General features: G+C 38.4%; 1 protein-coding gene across 1 annotated transcript in view; it reads right to left on the bottom strand.

Moving 5' to 3' along the window:
* The window catches only part of HEATR1 (HEAT repeat containing 1), a 36,166-nt gene extending 18,524 nt beyond the window's left edge, over positions 1 to 17,642 (bottom strand). The window contains exons 1-20 of the mRNA XM_009997597.1: positions 17,431 to 17,642; positions 16,344 to 16,485; positions 15,762 to 15,863; positions 14,717 to 14,857; positions 14,216 to 14,427; positions 12,860 to 12,993; positions 12,007 to 12,115; positions 11,604 to 11,714; positions 11,049 to 11,166; positions 9,575 to 9,682; positions 9,070 to 9,165; positions 7,963 to 8,051; positions 7,459 to 7,670; positions 7,062 to 7,183; positions 6,363 to 6,560; positions 4,570 to 4,753; positions 4,153 to 4,301; positions 1,249 to 1,441; positions 575 to 747; positions 57 to 224 (exon numbers count right to left, since the gene is read on the bottom strand). Of these exons, the coding sequence (XP_009995899.1) occupies positions 57 to 224; positions 575 to 747; positions 1,249 to 1,441; positions 4,153 to 4,301; positions 4,570 to 4,753; positions 6,363 to 6,560; positions 7,062 to 7,183; positions 7,459 to 7,670; positions 7,963 to 8,051; positions 9,070 to 9,165; positions 9,575 to 9,682; positions 11,049 to 11,166; positions 11,604 to 11,714; positions 12,007 to 12,115; positions 12,860 to 12,993; positions 14,216 to 14,427; positions 14,717 to 14,857; positions 15,762 to 15,863; positions 16,344 to 16,485; positions 17,431 to 17,624 (2,955 nt within the window). The 5' untranslated portion in view covers positions 17,625 to 17,642. The remainder of the gene's footprint in view (positions 1 to 56; positions 225 to 574; positions 748 to 1,248; positions 1,442 to 4,152; positions 4,302 to 4,569; positions 4,754 to 6,362; positions 6,561 to 7,061; positions 7,184 to 7,458; positions 7,671 to 7,962; positions 8,052 to 9,069; positions 9,166 to 9,574; positions 9,683 to 11,048; positions 11,167 to 11,603; positions 11,715 to 12,006; positions 12,116 to 12,859; positions 12,994 to 14,215; positions 14,428 to 14,716; positions 14,858 to 15,761; positions 15,864 to 16,343; positions 16,486 to 17,430) is intronic.
* Positions 17,643 to 18,539: the final 897 nt, after the last annotated feature.

Below are 18,539 nucleotides of genomic sequence, written 5' to 3'. Positions count from 1 at the left end.
TGATTTCAACATTTCAATCAAGTGCTGAACCCACAGAACAACTAGAAAGGCCTTACCTCTCCATGGACTTCATGAAGAATTTTCATTAAGTTTCTTGCAACGTAGGATGGGAAAATAGGGTTCTGTACACAATCAAGTATGCTTTCCAAAGCTTCCAACAATTTTTTCTTCTGAGATTTCTGTTTTGATTGTGTCTCAAGCTCCTCAAACAGTGTTTCCATAATCTAATTCATTAACAAAGAGAAAATTAAATTCTCTCCCTGCAATGAAAATGCCTTAAACCAACATTTATTCAGTGCTTTCATAATTATGCAATCTAGACCCAAACGGAATTCTTACTCTGTAAGTAAACCACAAGTTAATGCCTCTCATTTGACTGATATTCTCAATTCTCTGTATGTAGTAAATAATTTAAAATATTTTTATAGTTTAAAAATATTTTTTAAAAAATCAGTCCACTGTAATACACAAAGATAATGAACTTTTCCAGCTAGCTTGATTTCCTTTAGCAAAGACAGGAGTTCACAGCAGCAGACAAAATTTGTATTAATGTACACCTTAATAACAAGAATACCTGTGTTATGTATGTAGGGTCAGATATGATCTCTTCTGCCTTTTGCTCCAAATGCTGAAGAACAGGATGAAATAGAGACTCCTTTATCCCTCTAAAAGAATGGAGGCAGTTGAGAGCAGCCCTTCGAACTTCACTCACTGGACTACACAAGTTGACTAGCAAAGATATCACCACTGCATGAAGAGTGAGGCAAGGAAGGAGGAAAAGACAAGTGAGTCATCAGAATTTTACTGTATCTGTTGAGGCATCAGTATCACTTTGTAATTAAAAACTCATCTCTTTTCACTGCAAACCTTTAGACTACACAAAACCAACATGAATCCACATATCCATGGCTTTGAACTTCTTTGTCACATTTGTTATATTTGTGTGTAAGCTCAGAGAGTTCATATATTGCTACTGACTGCCACATCCTTATACTGCACAGAAAGCAAGGTGATGAAACTGACTTACTCAGCATAGGAAAGTGTTTAACACTTTAAGGATTAGAAAAACGTAGTTTCACCTACTTCCAAGTTTGGGTTATGAACTGCAGCAGTAAATCAGCAAGAAAGAGAGCTGAACATAAATAACTATATATACCCTTCATGGCATAAAATATAGTAAAATTGTACAAAATCAAAAAATACTTTGGTTAAGTCTTAAGATAACAGAGAGATGCTGCTTTACTTTACCTGGAGATGAAGGCAATAGCAGCTGTTTCTTCTTTCGGAGTGTCAGGGATTCAAGCAGTGCATAGCCAATGTACAGAGCTTGAGTCTGTAGCATTGCATTGACTTCATAGTTCAGATGATTTGAAAGGTTATAACTGTAAGTCCATAAAACTGAAAGGAATTTGAAGAGAGTCTCTGAATCTTTAAGATGTACCTTAAATTTAACAGAAAAAAAAACACACAAAAAACCAAAGAGGAAAATAAACAACTTGTTTAATAACTTTTAAATTATTTGGCAATCTACTACTCTGTCCTGGTTTGAGCCAGGATGAAGCCAATTTTTCTTTTTACTGATTTTTTTTTTTTCCTTCAGTAAGCTTTCTTGTAACTAGCAACAGTGTGCTCTGCTAGGCTGATAAGACAGTGGAATGTTTTTCTAACTACTGAGGCTTCAAGGTTGCACCTGCACTCTGCCGGCTCAGACACTATGGGGAGATCTGTGACCCCCCCTGTAGGAGGCTGAGTTAGACAGACAGCAAAACTAGCCAAAGATATTCCATTCCATATATCTACATAAGCTCAAAGGAAGGTCAGAGATCACAGAAGACAACTTCCTTCCTTTTTTCTTCTTCTTTCCCTTCTCTTCCGTCCATGGCCGGTGTCCAGGGAGGACTCTGTTCATCCATCACCGTCGATCCTCAGGCTTGATCTCTCGTGACCCCCATAACTCTCTGCTTTCTCCAGCAGCAGCTTCGGGATTCCTCGGGACTCTTCCCAGTTCAGGGAAGTGCTGTGGGAGTTGCTGGGGTGGGGGGAGGCGAGAGGCTTTTGCCTACACCTGAATATATCTGTATATAATTGTATATATTTTCTTGTATCATTCATTAGTGTTTTAATTAAAGCTGTGTAGTTTAGTTTTCAATCCAGCCAAGTCTCTCTCTTTTCTCTCTCTCCTTCCCTGCCTGGGTTGGGGGGAGGGGGGATCGAAAGCATTGTTGTCGGACCTAAGTCAAACTGTGACATACTCACAACATCTGAAAAATCACCTAAAAGAAAGGAATAGACAGAAGGAGAACCGAGTATACAGAAAGAGAAAGCCAGAAACAGTGTCTCTTGGGAATAAACCATTACTGAGTAGATGCTTTTGGGTAAACAGTACTTGCATGCGCATACTAGTCCACATATTGCTTAACAGCTGGCTTGTTTAGCTTAACAGATAACTTGCAAGGTATAGGTATGTAAATACAAAGTTTTTTAAAAAAACCCTAACAGGCTGAAAACACAGCCATATAGGCATTTTTGTAGTATGTCAACTGTGCAAGACAATTGTTAAATAAAAAATAAATAACTTTATTCCCTGTTTTATGCAGCAATCTCAATATTAAAGGTGCTCTAGGTAATCCCTGATTTTTTCATCATAAATTGATTTTCTGAAGTCTATAAACTAACATCTCAGAAGAGCTGGGCATTCAATTTCCTTGTACTGCACAGCCTTCTGTGCTGGATAGTCACACTAAACTTTATTCTTAGAATGTGTCCTGGATTGGCTATATAGGCTTTCTAATAACTGAGCATGGACTAAAATTAACCAACTCTGACTCTTAAATGTATCACTGACCATCACAGACATAGGTCAGAGTGCCTCCCCTGCCCCTCTCTTCAACAATAGCTGCTCCAAGAATATTCAACTCATTTTTTCACAAATCTGCATACAATTACCTTAACTCTGCTTTAGGACCTTTCTGTCAAAATTTAATGAGGACAGCTTCTGATTTTGAAGCACTTACTTTCCACCTGCAAGATGTTCTCTGGAACCCTACAAACAGGAGCAACCACTCAGCATTCTGAAGAGTGAACACAGCTTGCCAGAAAGACTGATACAGCTTGACTACCCACACTCTTGACTACCCTCTTTTCCACAAGTCCGCCGAGATCTAGTTTTTAGTTGTATTAACTGTTCTAGAGTGGGCAAAAATAACTTTTGTTCCTTTCAAATTAAACACTTAAAATTGGAGACAAGCAGTACTACACAAGTGAAAGAAGTAATTTACTACTGCAGCTGTTGCCCTTGCCAGGTTCTAGGACATTACTATTCCCATTCCACAAACCTTCTGTAGTACCCCCTCCAAAATTTTTCTCTTCTTATGTGTGGTATGACACAGCTTGCTCAGTCAAAAATCCCATCAAAATAACGTTTCCTTCTCTGCTGACAGCCTGTAACTACCCAGGCATTTAATCAGTCTCTTTAACAGCTCAGTGTGAGCTCACCATGGAGTGACTGGTTGACAAAATTATACACAAGAATTTATAGCAGAAATTAGTATTGTTATGAAGTCACTGCTGTTCTTTCCTTCGTCTGTGTTTGTCATATGCTGTTCTTGATGAAACAGCATCAAATTTCAGCTCCTGTGGTTTTGTGACAATTACTTGCTTCTCTTTCCTCAGAATTTAGTTATTACTTCTTATAATCTAAAATCCAGACTACCAAATCCCTTATTCACAAAAATGTATCAGTCAATGTGGTGAGAAAACATGAGATGATGTTATAAAGAAACATGCAATGCCTTCCTTGCAATTTTTGTATGTGAAACCAAATTTTACAGAGCAACTGCTTGCTTTGCCCCCAGATAGGCCCAAAACTTTTAGCTCCAATTGCAAGCTCTTAACCTTGTCCTGCAAATCACGCTAAGTTTTCACCTTTGGAAACTGGTCTCAACCGGTCCATTTATGGTTGTTGGGTTTTTTTTACTACATTTAATTAGAGGTAACTATTCTGCCAAATCTTAAGACTTCCAACTGCTCGCAGTACTAGCCTGCCACAAGTACTGTCACATGATCAGTTCTACATTTTTCTCCTTTCCTTAAAATTATGTAACTGCATAATAATTGACTAATATTTCAGAGCAATGAATGCAAAAATAATACCTTGAGTAAAAGATTCATAAGTGCTCTGTACTGAACAGCATTGCTTCCCTCACTAGCTCCAGAGACAAGTAGGTCAAATAGTCCCAAAAGGAGGTGCAGGTAGTCTTGGCTATCTTGATTCATGGATTCAGGATTCCACCAAGTTTCCTCTAAAAAAAAATAAAAATATAGGTTATAAATAAGACAGAAGAGATGCATTCAGAAACCAAGAGGGAATGGACATCTCTTAGTTAAAAGAGGACAATACATTTAGCTGATCTCATGTTCACAAGTAAGCAATTTTTACAAGTCTCAGTAAGAACAAAGGAAGAAGGTTATGGAAACAGGGCTTGCTTATTTCAAAAAAATTCTGAAGACAAAAAAATGTAACCTTCCTTCTTCATTGATACACAAGACAGTGAAAACCTTAACACCTACCTTCTGAAAAGGACAGAGGAGGTTTTAAGCCATTAATGAAGTTTTTTAACAAGAACAGGAACATAACTGACTCCTCTGCATAAGCAGTCTGATCATTATTAAGCTTTTCTATACATGCAATTAACAAGTCCTTAGGCACTGAAGTTTTCTGTCTTGCTTCAACAGACCAATTTAGGGGAGCTTCCTGTGAATGAAAATAAATTTTAATGCATATTCTCAGAATTGCATGCAACAGAAGACAGAAATTTAGCACTAAAATTCAGCAATATTTAATTTGCAACCTCAAAAGAGATACCCTTGTGAAGCGAATTACATTTCTGATTTTACATCTAAACTTGCATCTGCAGTTTTAAAACTTATGCCAGCTCTTACTACCACAATAAGCAGTGTATGGAAGTGAGGTAACAGAATAGTAAAATACCAGTCTCATTAAAATACCTCTTCAAAGGGGTCAGAAGTGCTTAAAGCATTTTGTGGATATTCAATTTAATCCTTTCATCTAGCTCTGCTACTGCAGAATAATCCAGATCTTTCAGACAGTTGTACATGTGAAAATTCCTTAATGGAATAATCTTAGGTCAGAATAACTAATTACCATGCACTGGGTATGTGTGTGTGTGAAAGGAAACAGAAAAAAACCCAACACAAAACCAGAAACCCAGCCCTCTTAACACAGGTTTCTTAAACAAGAAAAAAAACACAACATGTTAAAGCCACAAAATAAATAAAGAAAATGCCAATGGGAAACCTGCATAAAAATAAAGAAAAAGAAGCTAGCAGCTATTTCTAAACATTGTTCCTTCTCCTCTGATGGCTCCTCCTGCCTCCATCTTACCTTCCAGCAACTGTCAATATAATTGCTCATGGAGCTGCACAATAATCCAAAACCTAACAAATTCAGGAATAACTTTCAATATTGCTGCAATGACTTGCTTGAGGTTGCAATTCACAGAATCATAGAATCACAAATCCTAAAAGATCATCTAGTGTGATACCCCTGGCATGGGCAAGGACATCTTAAAACAGGTTGTTCAAAGCCCTGCTGAATCTGACCGTGAAGACTTCCAGGCACGGGGCAACTTCTCTGGGCAACCTGCTTCAGTGTCTCTCCACCCTCATAGTAAAGAATATCTTCCTTATATCCAAACTAGATCTAGTCTCTTTTAATTTAAAACCATTGGCCTTTGTCCTATCACTATAGGCCCTGGTAAGAAGACTTTCTTAGATGCTCTCTGTAACTACTGAAAGTTTGCACTAAGGTCTCCCTTGGAGCCTTCTCTTCTGTAGGCTGAACAACCCCAACCCAGTCTTTCTATACAGGAGAGATGTTTGAGCTGTCTGACCGTTTTCATGGCCCTCTCTGGAACCACTCTAAGCATAAGCTCTCTTTCACATTCAACTGCATTTTCCTTCTTTCCCCAATTGAACAAGCCAGCAAAACCTCCCAATGACTAAAACCTCTGACATTGCCAAGTCAAACAAGGGCATCACATAATGCAAGGGAGTAGCTGGCAGAAACCCTAAACTTTTTCCCATAGCACTGAAACATTGAATCAGTTGGTGGGATGCTAGCCTTGAGCTCTAGAGTGCCTCATTTTTTAATGCAGACTCACTAGAGTGGTAAAATGTAAGAGCAGTTTTTAATGGTAGCTTCTAGTACTGCTGTCGTGTGTGGCTTTGAGCTGAAGTGAGATTTTCAGTCCTTCTCAAGGTTTCCTAACTTCTTGTTCTCCAATAAAAAAAAACTTCTCCATGACACAGAAAATGCCCCCTCCAAACTTTTTACATCTTACCTCTGCAGAATCACAAGCTCTGAGATTTTTTATTTTTTTATCCAAGAAACGGAAGACTCTGATGGCCACTGGAAAATAACTTTCCTTCATCTGTGCATTGCAGCAGCACTGAACAAGCACTGAACCAACTATGAGAGTTGTTACTTTATGTCTCACACTGTCAGATTCCATTTCAGCAACAAGTATCAGATCTTCAACCTTGGAAAAAGGAGTGGGGGGAAAACAACAGAAAATCTTTAAGAAAGTGGGACTTCACTATGACTTTGCACCATTTTTCATTTGCATGTCCAGTTAGATCCTTGTTACCTTCTACGATCAGGCACAAGTGTGCTGTAATGGTAGTCTTTAGAACCTGGGAAAGACCTGTTTCTATGGTATACTTGCTTTCTCAGGTGTACTTGCTTACTCTCTAGAATTTTTCTTCAAGAAACTAAACATTTCTGGCATTTAGTTACTTACTGATTTGTCCAAACAGGTAGTAGCTTCATTTCTTCTTTTGCTTATGCTAAGGTGGAAATGTTTTATGCAGATTGTATTGTGGTTTGTTATCCAAAACATAAATATTTCTGCCTAGCAGCTTGATGATAGCATACTAATGCTAAGAGAAGCACATGGCAAGTTATTTATCACATTTGCTCTACTACAGTGACCACCTAGAAAGTAAGATCTGCTGTGGTTGGGGTAACAAGGTACACATACCATTTTCAATAGTAAGGAAGGGTCCCCTGAAGTCATGTTTTTAGAAAACAGCAAAACCATTTTCTTGTTGGCCTCTCCAATCAACTCTGCAGACTCGCTAGATGTAATTGCCTCTTCAAGAGCTATTCAAAGGAAAAAAAGAATACTCACACAATCTAGGTATACAAACCCTATATTAAAACACTGGTGACTCAATAGCATTTAGAATGCCAGAGACATACTAGATGATTTCTTCATCTTTTCAAAGAGTTTTTTTAAAGAACTCCATTCACACTGACAGCAAGAGAGCTTGTTAATGACATCCACTCTCCCTTAGTAAGTGTTCAGGTTCGATAAAGAGGACATCCTAAATTGTCAGAATTTTGATTTACCAGATTAGTTACAACTAGTGCTTTACCTTTTGGCCAACCTTTCAGTAAAGGGTGTAAGGAGCAGAGATCAGATTCTGAGAGACAAACAGCCATTTTCCAGTCTGAAGATTTTGAATTCTCATTAGTGATCACCATAAAAGGTAACAACTGCATTACTGCTTCATCTAATAGTTCTTTTTTCTCTTTCAAAATCTCCTCTTTGACTAAAATTTTTATTGCTCGCTCCAGAACCTTGTACCTGGAAGAGAACAAGTAACATTGAAAACCCACTGCTCAATCATATCAGCAACATTTCTTTGTTCCCCATTTTCCAGGGCAATTTTCTGAATCCAAATAGCAGTGACAAAAAAAGGAATTAATGGGAAATAGTATGCCAATAATTGGAACATTTCTCCAGTAGCACAGTATAGATATAGCACAAGAAAAAGCATTTGAAGCAAAAAACAGTTTTAAAAGTATTCTTTAGAGCTACTTACAAAAAAATGAATTTACACAGAAAGAATATAGACTGAAAAAAGACACAAGCATACCACTTCCCATCCTTTGAAAGATCAGCTCTCTGGAAGATGTTCAAAAGACTTGATACTACTACTTCTGGATTGACTTGTTTCCTGAAAATCTGAGAAATAATAAAAAAAAAAAAAAGAAAGTATAATAAAACACAAAATAATTTACCATACCATAATGGAAAATGCATCTGCTATACCAAGTGGAAACATCACTAATTGCATTCCTATCGACAATCATGTAATAAAAAGATTACCAGGGTAAAGAGAAGATATAAGGCTGCCCAGTGTGCTCTCTTAATATGCTAAAGTATGGAGGATTTATCAAAGCAGATATCAAATGCAGAATTGTTTGGTAAAATTGAGAAACAATAAGCAAAGCAATTAATAATTAAATAAGAACTTTACATAACATCTGTATGACAAAAATGTAAGGCACATTAACAGAAGGTACTAAAGTTCAAAGAAGCACTCACGTGCTTCTATTCCTGTTTTTTTTTTATTGAGAATGAATGAACACACAAGACCAATTACACAACTGCTAATAATATTCTCCACTACTACTAGCAGAAGCAATAAAGACAGACTGTTACTCTAGCTGGAAACAATCAGCACAATGCATACCCGAGTCCTATCCAGTAAACCTGAGCTGGACTCCAGGGCTTTGCCACTATCAACTGACCAAATGACTCCCCTATGGAAAAACTCAGCTGAGCACTTCTCACTAGCATAATGACTCGTCTCTGAACCATTTTCCATCCAAAAGGCAGATACCATGGCTTGCACTTCTATAGAAATATGTGCAGGATAAGCAGGAAGCACATTTCAGATAATAATCAAAGATTTTAATATGCTTTAGTAGTTACATGAAGAAAAAACAACCATTCAAACATTCAAGTTAACTCCCAACACTTTGGGAAAGATCAGGAAGTAGAAATTTTCAGGGGGGAATCATCACATGATAAAAAACACAAGCCTCCTAAATTTGTGCTGTTTCATCTTGTTGAAGAACAAAAGCTGTACACTTAAGGATATGAGTGGAAGAAGGGCAAATACAAGGAATATATTCCAGAAACACATATTAAGGACCACATAAAATCTCATGGGACATATCCAAAGATACATGCTTACCTCCAAAGAACTGAGAGCAGACATTACAACATCTCTGTTGTCATCCTTGAGCCGACCAAAAATTGCTTCTTCTATGAAAGACTGATCAAAGCCTTCCTAAAAAAAAATAAAGAGAAAAAAAGAGCTAAAGGATAAAAAAATCATTTGTTGGTAGCACAATTGACAGGCTTTTAATGAAATTGTTGAATCCTAATGCAAGAAAAGTAGTAACATGATATAAATTAAACCTCACAGACAGACTAACTTTCATCAACGTAAGAAAGAAAACCATTAAATGAAACCATTACATTCTATCTTAAGTACAAACAGTTTAATAAGCAACAACTACATTCAGACTCCAGAATATGGGAAAATGGTGACAGAAGCCTACTGAAAAAACCATGAAAAATAATGATGACATAGGAATATTTTAATGTACCACTCATCTTCAGCTGATATGTCTGGCAAACAGCTTTTTGAAGACAATATACGCTAAGTCAGTCTGTGAGAGATTCAGGACACAAACCTTTGATGTTTCAATAACATCTTTCAAATGCTGAAGAGCCAGGACACGCACAGCTGGCTGAGGATGATTCAAACTAAGCAGAAGGGAGGTATCGGAGTCTTCCAGAAACTGAAATACAGATTTCAGAGTGACTCACTGCATGTTAAAAATACTCTAAGTAAATATAAGGATAATGGGAAAAATTATTACAGCAATTTTTCATACCTGAAGAAAACCTGTATAATTCAAACCAAAAAAAGCATCAATTACAGAACAATGATGTTGTGTAACTGTTCCAGATTTAGTCATCTTCACTTTGGCAGTTTTTGGAATATAGCTTGGAAAGTACAGTAAACTGCAGCCACCTTTTTGTCCTAGGAAAGCACTACACTTATCTAAGGATTCTGAGAAAGCTCTAGTGACACTGTCAGTGTGACAGAGCACAGATAGAAACTGTTAAAAAGGCATCCCTGCCAGTCCAATTGTGTGCACTTATCTCAGAAACCTTAAAGGCTAGAATGGAGTCATATGACTTTGTTCTGAGTGCCTTTTTTTCTGTTAAGTCACTTGTTATTTAGTCACAGAACCTCTGCCTTTGTTAAATCAGTACAAAAATACATAAAGCATTTTTTGATGTAGTTCATAATATTTGCAATCTTTCAATCATTGCAAACAACAGTCATAATACTAACCATCTCTTAATAATACATTTCTTGGACAGATGTACTGGACTCAAGGTTATTCTGCATTAGGCTGTTTCAATTGCTCTTCAGAAATGGCATAGGAAGAGCTCTGTAGTCACTCTACTGTTCAGCATCACTGACTGCAAACATTCATAAAAACCAATGTACAAAAAGGACTGAGCCACGTTCTCTCAAAAGCGATGCAGTTGTTTGTCACCCTTCCCAAAAAAGACACTTCTGACACTGACAAAACCTTTTAAGTAAAATGAGGCCTTGCTGGGCACCACTATGTTGTCACTATCAATCCCTAGAGTATATGTAGTGACCATACTCCTGAGGAGAAAAAAATATTGCTAGCAAACGGGGCAGGTGGGAAAGTATAAAATTTAACCATGAAAAAAAGCTCACACTCATGACTGTTCATGATAATTGTGAACTTAAAAGCTTTTGATTTCACCACAGTTTTGATCAAGTCCACCCCCCAAATCACATCAAAGTTGGGTTTGGAGGGTTTTTTTCATGGGAATGGTAGAGACTTTTTTTAGAAAGAGGAACAGAGAGGAGAACTTCGGCAAAATGTCAGCCTTCTGACAATATAAGCAGATAAGAGCTAGGATCATTAACAGAGCACTGGAACAGGCTGCCCAGAGAGGTTGTGGAGTCTCCTTCACTGGAGACATTCAAAACCCGCCTGGACACATTCCTGTGTGATGTGCTCTAGGTGATCCTGCTCTGGCAGGGGGGTTGGACTAGATGATCTTTTGAGGTCCCTTACAACCCCTAAGATTCTGTGAGTCTGTGATTCTACCTACCTCATATTTGCCACAGCTTAATGAAAGAGAAATAAATTGGTGAAAAAGATTCTGGTCAGCCTCATCTACGCAGTCTTCCAGATGCTTCTCCAACACGGAGTCTAAGGCTTTAGGATACCTGCCAATAAGACAAAACCCCCAACATTTGCCACAGAGCATTACAGAAGACCATGTCTTCACTGGAGAAATACAGGAAAACACAGGGAAACTGAAAGCACATGCACTGATCTCAATCAGCTACCTGGAGTAGCTTTGCAAAGGCAATTCACCATTATGTCTTAACGCAGATGAACGATACGCAGACCACTAGGATAATGGTCATGCTATGCAGTAAATAGCTGTACAAAACCAGTAGGCCTGTGCCCATGTAATATGATAACGAAATGTGTATGGACAGACCAGTAAAATAACATTTGGACAAAGAATAGGAGCCAGTTTTCTTTACTGCATTTCTTTGGGCATTAATATTGTGCTTACTACACCAAATAAACTAACAGCACAGCTGATATCACCACTCTATAAACTGCAGGTCTGTAACAGAAAAATGGAACTTACTTTATCTCGAGAAGTCTGATAAGAGGAAGCATCTTTTGATTGAGTGCAGCCATTTGGGTGGAATTGGATTCAATCTCTGTACCACAAGAGATAAACTCTTCAAGAAACTTGCTAAAATTGCAAATGAAAAAAAATAACAGTTTTTTTGACAGTACAATTTTGATTAATATCATAAAGCACACACAGATTAGAAATAATATGCATTACTTATTGCAAGTATAGATTTGCCCCAGGCCTAAAGCCTGGACTCTTCTTTATTACAGTTTCAAAATCCAGGTTTGGACTTAACGTATCAACTCAAAAACATTATGACAGAATGCTAAAGCCATTGTCAGGAATCAGCTGTTATTAAATCAGAAATGATTGTAGTAATGCAAATGAAAAAGAACTGAAATTAACTCACGAGGCCAACAGGTGATCTAAATCCTTTTCCAGCGGTATACTCTGAATAATAGCTTCAAGATGTCTTATATAAATCTGATTCTTTGTCTCCTCAGCTTCTTCTTGTTCCTCTAAGGGCAACATATAACCATACAAGATGAACAGTAGTTTGGGAATAACTTGAACAACACACTGTTCACTGATTACCAGCACTAACTCTCCATGAGCTGCTAGCAGTGCTTTATACCAGCACATCATTAAAACACCAAAGGCTGTATCGCTACCAGTAAATTCAAGCATGCTTTGGAATGTTCCAGACCTGCTACCACTACCTGTGCCAAAAACTCTCTGCAGCATTCCCTGACGTGAATCCAGACCTTTTCAATAAAAGAGCTTTCCCAGTCATGATTCGGCAGTTACAAGTCCATAGTACAAACAGACTTACTGCTGCATGTCAGCCAACTGTGCTGTCCCAGACTGTTCCCAGGCACATTTAACTCATCAGGTAATCACAGCTCTCCACTACTTTAACTACATATGGAGTACATGTAATCTATCTAAAAATTATTTTGTAGTACTATAATACATCTCCAAGAGACAGAAATTTCATACATCAAAATTAAGTTACTGCAGAAATAACAAAAATCAACACCTAAGTCAAAATAGGTTTTTATAGGTTAAAAATGCCTAAAATAGCCTCCTCTGCAGGGCCTGGAAAAACAAAAAGCAACACACAAACAAAAGCTCCATCAAGTCTTCGCATGTATTGGCACAATTCTTATGGCAAAAGCAACTAAAATTACACAGCTGTAACACTGACCACAGCCATCTGTTCTTAAGACTCGACAAAACTGTAAAAATGTGTACTAACTCACCCGTATCACTTCTCATGACAGTGCAAACAAGGTGAGGCAACAGGTAACGCAGAAGAGGAGAGATATCATAGCTTGCTGAAAGGCCTTGCAGAAGTGTTACCAGCTCTGGGGTTTTGCACAGGTAATTAAATGGCCTACACAATTGAACAGGGAAATAAAAAGAGAATACATGCTCATCTGGGTTACCAACATTTCAAACCATGCAGACTTCCTAAGGATTCAATTTTCAGCATCAGGTAACAGCCTCATTGTAAATAAATGCTGAAAAGATTTGAAGGATTCCACTTCCTTACTGTCAGAGGTTTACTGGTGCATTTAATATCCAAGAAGAAAACGGGACTGCCAGTTGTGTTGAATACAGCTGCTGCAATGCACAGCAAACATACCTGCATTTTAGTAAAGTTGGTAGTACAAGAAAAAATACTTGTATAGATTGCATGAAAATATCCTCACATTGCAAGGAGCATATCTATTACCCAGCAGGAGCAAAAGGAAGAGAAACAATGACAGGTGATGCTCAGAAGGAGCAGAAGCAATTTCCCTTTCTGCTAACAAAAAGTTTATCTCATCTCCTTTTATACTCACCTGACTGGATACTGCATAATGCATCAATCATGCTTCTCCTTAGTTGCCCACACCTTAGGTTTTAACCCATTCTCCTCTTCTATGACTGTGTTCAAACATCTGGAAGGTAATCCCTGTACTTATCCCAGCAAAGATTTACTCGACTGGAACACCCTCTCTGCCAACAAACAAAACCTGGGGCAGCAAGTAGGACTCCCACCACTGTGTTCAACTGCACATTAACAGCACTAGTTACTTGTATAAGGGCAGGGCAGACAGATCGATGGGAATGATGATCCACATGCCCGTCCAGAAGAACACCTGACTTGTGGCACCAAAGAAGGTAGTACAGAAGCACTTGCACTTCAGGTGTCAAACTATATAAACTTAAACCCCTTCCACTGAAGGGAGAGAACTTGTTTTTTTCCAAGCTATCCAAAGAACCTCAAATTTGCAATATCATTACTATGCTGGCTTCCAGAATTTCCACTTTCAAAAAAAACCTCTCAGTGGCAGGGCTCAGTTTTGCCCATTGACAGCAATCCTTTACTGAGCAAAGTGGCAGGAGAAGGACCAAAAGATGACAGCCCCCTTGAGACTCCTTAACTGTAGCCAACATATAAATTCTCAGAGTATGCCAAAGCAACTTTCAAGCCCTTTGAAATGTCAACTACCAAAGTTTCCAATAGGAAAAATATCCCTTTTAAATGAGGAGAATAAAAAAATTTCAAATTAGCAAAGTGCAGTCTGAGCTTTAAAAAGTAATGAAAAAAACTCAGTTCATGTACTCACTTTTTCCCAAGTTTGTCTCCTTTCTGAGTTTGTAGAAGCAAGTTCAAGCATGCCAACCCATCTCTGACTAATGCAGGCACTTTAGATAAATTCTTGCTTATCTGTAACATCAAGGAATGCACCAAGGAAGGCTCCACTGTCACTTTTACTGTAATCTGGCAGATAATCATGTATGTTGCAGCTCTGTAATCCTGTATAGAGGATTTCAAACCCTAGGAATAGAGATAAAGGTGCATTTTAACACACATACATTGAAAAAAAAAAGAGTACTTCAACATAAAAATAATTTTCATTCTGACATCCATGGAATCACACTATCTTCTCCACAAGAACTTTGGAGGGATCTACAAACTCAACTTTCAAGAAGAAAAGCAGTCACACAGGGTGTATGCATACAGAAGACACATTCATTAACTGCTGCTCTGTTCATTAACTGAGCAGCAATCCTGGACACAGGAGGATATTAAAGCAGGCTGTCTACTCAAATAAAGCTTCATGTACCTTTTGGATGTAAGGGAGCAGCTTAGAGACTAGAGCGTCTGTTATCTTCTCTGCAGCTCCAAGAGCTGATACGATGGTGGAGGCATAAAACACAAGAAGAACCCTCAGTTGAGAGGAGTTGCCAGGACATTCTGAGAAGACCTGGACCGAAGAAAAATCAGTTGCTCAATTATCAGGAAAAGTGGAAATGCACATACGACTTCCTTCCAAAGCAGCAAAATCTCAGAACTCCAGCACAGAAGCTCTACCAGCTCCTGCTGACACAACTTAAGCCATCACCTCCTCCTAGCACTGACCCTTGCCAGAGGTTACTGCCCCTGACACAGACCATGCAGAAGGGTGCCATTTCCTCAGCTACCTCATTAAGCATAATAAGGTAACCTAAATCACTTGTGATTTCGGTGTAATGCTCAAGACTGAGAACTAGACAGCCAAGAAGCTGACTGGTATATGTTTAACACCCTCTACTCCATCTGTGAACAAACCCTGTTACTGTGTCTGCTTTGCTTATTTTGACAGTACATGCGTTCTAGTTCTCTAACTAATTGGAACTGCCAGACATCTTACCCTCCTGAGAGTACAAAACTAGTTCTCTATTTGACACTAACTGAAAAAACAAATAAATCTGCTCACCTTCTGACCTTCTCAGTTCTTAAGTTCTCATGAATATTTTAACATGTATGTTTAGAACACCCATGAAAACTCCTCAAAAAGATTCAAACCATTGTTAAAAACTAATAGCAGGAATTATATAAAAGAAAATAAGACAATGAAGTACTTTGAAGCAATACAGCATCTTTAACACAGTACTGTCAAACTGTTTTGTCATGGCTCATTGGTTCTCAGCTACTTCCTTTCAGTATATAGACTGTCATCTACACAAGTAATATGATTTTTTTTTTCATATTGTTTACCAATAAATGACTCATTTGACTATCTCATATGTAATTCAAAATATTAGTAAATAGCATAATACTATACAAATACAGAGATGGGGAAAACCAAGCGACAACAGCCAAATAAATCTCTAGAATAACTGAACAACCTTCACAGATTTTGCCACCAGACTGCATATGAAGTCCATGAAATCCAGGTCTTTGTAGCAGTGTGTAATGACAGTACCCCTCGCAAGTGGGACTCCAGGTTTCTTTACATGGTGGAAAAAGAAAAATGAGGGTAAATAAAAGCACCTGAAATAAAAAAAAAATATAATCTCTAGATAAAGCTTACTGAGCAGTGTAACACCATTTAAACAGGAGTAAATCATGGAAACCCTTATACCTCTCTGGGATTTTTTTGTATCTATATTATGAGAGATGATGAAGAGCATTACATATGATCTATATTCAAATAAATATATTTTAGTAACTGACATATCTTCCTAGCAGAAACAAACACTTGCATCTTTAAAGCTTACTTTAATTTTGTCAAAACAAAGACTAATCAAAGCTTTTTACAATTAACTTTACATCTAAAGAAAGACAGCAAAAACAACAGGTGGGCCTACAGACTCCATTCCTGCAATTAAATCTTTCAGTACAGTTCTACAACCAACCACAAGAACAGGTGGATCATACTCATAAAGTTCCTCATGCTTCTCTCAACTTGCATCTGTTCAATACTTTACCCTTATTGGATCCATCCAATGCCATTTGTGAGTTGGGCTTTTTATATCTATAAGTTGAATAACTCTCACAAATAGGTTAGTCTCATGATATGGCAGAACACAACCAATCAAACTATCTTGATTGTAGAGATGGATGTGAAATCTATGGAAAAGACACACACACGCATATATATATATATAGTTAAAAACAATCTGGAAGTCCAAAAAAAAGACACAGTCACATTCTTCCCAGAACGCCTAATCTACTTGCTGTTAAGCAAGATAAAAGATGATTGTTGTACTGCCTCAGACATATGGTCCACATACGGTCCAGAATCCCATGATGGCCACTAGCCTTTATGGGCTAGAGGAAAGAAACAGAGCTAGCAATTTTCTTCCTCACTGTCAATAACTGTAGGTCTCTACAGCTCTTAAGATTACCTTAGTTTTTTCTGCACAGATTGCAATATTAAACCAGACATTACAATAACATAGTGTGAATTTCATTATAACACATACATTAAGAAAAACTGTCATTCAAAGGTTGCAGCAACAAAATCACCCACTCTTTCATGACATGAAGTATTACACTTTCTGCATCTGGACAGGTTAATTTATAGAACTGAAACATCACTGCACAAAATACTTGGTTTGTTTTTTTCTTCACACCTTCCTACATAACCCTGAAACAAGAATACTTAGCTCTTGTTATGATACAAGGGCATGCGATTCATGGTTCACAGCTAATATTGAATATTCACACCTATTTCACACAGCACATTTCAAAAAGCATATTACACAAATGTCTCTCTAGGTCCTCTGTAGGCTGGCTAGAGCTGGGCAGATCTGGTGAGAGCCAGGCAAAGAAGTAACTGCTTTTGTACAGAATATCGTGACAGATCAACATTTTCACAGAAACCTAACTGGCAAGAGAATATCTGGCCCCACAAAGACTAAGGTCAAATGGCTATTTTTAACATTTTCATCTGTATTTTCAGAAAACTAAAGTAAAATTATTCAAAACTTTTCTCATTGCGGAAAAAAAACAAACAACTCTGTCATTTCTAGCAAACTTATAGACGGACAGGTAGGATACTGAGCAGATTACCTGTGAATCAGCCATTCAAGGCACTTCTGGGCTGGCTTCAGCATAAAGTAAGGGGACAGATGAATCAAGAACAATGAAATATTCTTATTAAGCTGCTGATTCACTGCTTTAGTTTGAACACTGCGTTCCAGGCCTTTGGAGGTGGAACTAAACAAGCTGGACTGGAATACTTCAAATGAAGGATCAATACCCATCAGTTCTTCTAAGCCAGTGCATCCTGTGGGAAACAAACGAAGAGTGCTTTAAACGCAACAATTTTATTCACCAGTTCTACCCACTTACCCCTACACTGGCACATCCAGCCTCCTTGCTGTCCTGGTGTGCATCATCCTCGCAGAGCAAACCAAACAGTGCACAGAGACCAAAACTTTGGCTACACTTAAAGTAGTTCTTGACTGATAAAATTAGAATCATGGAATGGTTCGGGTTGGAAGGGACCTTAAAGACCATCACATTCCAACCCGCATGCACGGACAGGCAGATTCTCAAGCCCATGACCACCGTGGGGCCCCTGACTCTTCCCACTCACCTGACCCTTCACGGGCCCTGAAACGTGCTCCAGGAGGGCCTGCTCCACGATTTTCCCACAGACTGGAGTGACGCTGACTAGCCTGCAGTTTGCAGAATTATCCTTTTGGACCTTTTTGAAGGTGGGTTTGCATTTTCCACTTATTTTTCTCCAACCTTTGGCTTTCCCTCCCCGCCCCCCAGATGATTTCCGACATCACATTCGCAGAGCTACAAAGATGATTAAGGGAGTGGAACATCTCCCTTATGAGGAAAGGCTGAGGGAGCTGGGTCTCTTTAGCTTGGAGAAAAGGAGACTGAGGGGTGACCTCATCAGTGTTTACAAATATGTAAGAGGTGAGTGTCAGGGGGACGGAGTTAGGGTTTTCTCAGTGATGACCAGTGATAGGACAAGGGGTAATGGGTGCAAATTGGAGCACAGGAGGTTCAAGGTGAATATCCGGAATTTTTTTTTTACTGTAAGAGTGACAGAGCACTGGAACAGGCTGCCCAGGGAGGTTGTGGAGTCTCCTTCACTGGAGACATTCAAAACCCACCTGGATGAGTTCCTGTGTGATGTACTCTGGGTGACCCTGCTCTGG

This window comes from Chaetura pelagica, unplaced genomic scaffold, assembly GCF_000747805.2.
Source record: "Chaetura pelagica isolate M959 unplaced genomic scaffold, ChaPel_1.0 scaffold235, whole genome shotgun sequence".
Lineage (NCBI taxonomy): Eukaryota > Metazoa > Chordata > Aves > Apodiformes > Apodidae > Chaetura > Chaetura pelagica.
The sequence above is the reverse complement of the archived record's forward strand: the minus strand, read 5'-3'. Positions and strand labels throughout refer to the sequence as shown.